At 59.2% G+C, this 2,333-nt stretch overlaps 1 protein-coding gene across 1 annotated transcript in view; it reads right to left on the bottom strand.

Annotated features, from left to right (window-relative positions):
- The window catches only part of YKT6 (YKT6 v-SNARE homolog), a 7,187-nt gene extending 6,383 nt beyond the window's left edge, over positions 1 to 804 (bottom strand). The window contains exon 1 of the mRNA XM_035890677.1: positions 677 to 804. Coding sequence (XP_035746570.1) covers positions 677 to 780 — 104 coding nt within the window. The 5' untranslated portion in view covers positions 781 to 804. The remainder of the gene's footprint in view (positions 1 to 676) is intronic.
- Between the last annotated feature and the right edge of the window lie 1,529 nt (positions 805 to 2,333).

The following is a 2,333-nucleotide window of genomic DNA, read 5'->3' on the forward strand; positions in this document are numbered from 1 at the left end:
GCACACCCCGGCAGCCGCCATGACTACCAGGGTTAGGCACTCGCTGGAGGGAGAAGAGCCAACACGAGGGCTTGGGGTGTTTCCCTGCGCCCAGATTTTATCGCTTGGCTAAGGCGGGTGGTTTACCAAGTCAAACCCGACCTCCTGCTGCTGGCCCTGGGTGGGAAACGAGGTCTCACTCCATTTCTGAGGCTGAAAGATCGCTCCGCGGCAGCCGCCATGACTACCAGGGTTAGGCACTCGCTGGAGGGAGAAGAGCCAACACGAGGGCTTGGGGTGTTTCCCTGCGCCCAGATTTTATCGCTTGGCTAAGGCGGGTGGTTTACCAAGTCAAACCCGACCTCCTGCTGCTGGCCCTGGGTGGGAAACGAGGTCTCACTCCATTTCTGAGGCTGAAAGATCGCTCCGCGCGGATTTTGTGGCACCGAACCGGTGCAGGCAGGGCCATGACTCCCCAGGGGAACGTCTCCAGTGGGTTTATCCCTTAGAAGCGTGTTACTCCATTGCATCCCCGGTGAGACAGGAGAAGAATGGGGAAGAAACCCCACCACAAAAGCTTCAACTCCCTCTCCTCAAGGCCCTGACCAAGGCACGTGCCAGCCCCGCAGCGCAGAGGGGTGATTCCCCCGCCCCCCCCAAATCTCCCTCGGGAGGCTCGGGCACCCCAGGCACCCACCTGGACCTCTGGAAGAAGTTGAAAGTGGAGAAGTCGTAGGCAGCTTTCAGTAAATGCACTTTGGGGTCTCCTTTGTAAAGGACACTTAGGCTGTAGAGCCTCATGGCGGCGTCTCCTGCTGGCCTGGGCGGAGGGAGGAGCACAGGGTGAGGCAGGGGCCGGCAGCCCCAGGCTGGGAGCCGGGACCCCCCAGAGCCCCCAGCCCTCGTCTGGCCTGACAGTGGGTTTTGGCCAAAGGGCACCTCGTGTTCCCCAAGGTACTTCTCCTTGAAGAGAAGGGAAACAGAGGGTTGTAGGTAGCGGGCACATGTTACCGAAGTCATGGGAAGAAGGATTGGAAGGAGCCTCATGATCCCTGCAAGCCCTGAGGCTGGGGTGCTGATGAGGTCTGAGGAAAGAGTTGGTGGTTCAGGTTTTTGGGCAGGTGCAGGACAGTATGAGCATGGAAATCCCTGTGCACCTCTTTGGACCGCTGGCTGGCATGGCAAGGCAGGCACCAAGCAAGGAGGGAGGGCATCTCCGATGCGTCAAGTGCATTTGCAGTGCGAGTTAGGGAAAACGGGTACACACATCTGTGTCCTTTCTACCCGAGGTGCTGTGCCAGCTGCTGGTGGTGCTCGGCACATCCAGCCTGTGATGGGAGTTAATTTGTGCAAAAGCCCCTGTGGGGGTCTCGTTTAGAGCTCGTTACATCACTGATGTTGGGGCAGGTCATGGGTAAGTTCTGCCCTGAAGCACGCTGCTCCTGTATTATTCATGGGCCTTCATGAATTAGCAATGGGCCGGGAAGACTGCTTTCTATTACTTACAGAGTTGCCCTTAAGTGCTAGGACAGTGGCTCTCCCTGGCAGCCTCATTTTTTGAGGATATTTGCAACGGAGCAGAACTTCTGCCCTGTTGCCTCTGAGCTCCCCCAGTTCCCTGCCAGGTCCTAGGGTACAACGCCAGTTACCTGATCTGCTGTTAGCCAAGACCAGGTCTCTTACCCCCATGCCATCCCATGTCCTGCTGGTAGCAGTGACCTTGGGAGAATCCTGACGAGAATGTGGATTCATGGCCATGCTGAAAAGGATGCAAAGCCTGTGTGGGGCACTAGCAGTGCCTGTTGTAGCGTGCAGGGAATGCCTCGTCATTCTAATCCCACCAAATCACTGTGCTAATCTGTTCTGGTCGGTTATATTTAGTGCTTTGACCTCTGAGTAGCTTGTCTGAGCCTTGTACCTGTCTTGCAAAGGTTCCGCCATGGCGCCCATCACCGATCCGGGGATAAGGGGGGATCGCCGCGTCCCCCAAAACCGGCGCCTGTCTGCAGTCCGCCATGGCGCCCAGCACCGATCCGGGGATAAGGGGGGATCGCCGCGTCCCCCAAAACCGGCGCCTGTCTGCAGTCCGCCATGGTGCCCAGCACCGATCCGGGGATAAGGGGGGATCGCTGTGTCCCCGTCCCCCAAAACCAGTGCCTGTCCTCAGTCCACCACGGCGCCTGGCATCGATCCCAGCATCTCTGGAGCTTTTCCCATCCTGGGGGCACGGGGCACTTCCCAGGCGCCCTCGCCCCTCGCCGGGCGGCCGTAACCTTTGCCATCGAGCGCCCGACTCCTCCGGCCCGGCGCGGTCTCCATGGGAGCGTGCCAGGTTGCTAAGCCGTCCGGTGGAG

This window comes from Egretta garzetta, unplaced genomic scaffold, assembly GCF_000687185.1.
Source record: "Egretta garzetta isolate BGI_Z169 unplaced genomic scaffold, ASM68718v1 scaffold1023, whole genome shotgun sequence".
Classification (NCBI taxonomy): Eukaryota; Metazoa; Chordata; class Aves; order Pelecaniformes; family Ardeidae; genus Egretta; species Egretta garzetta.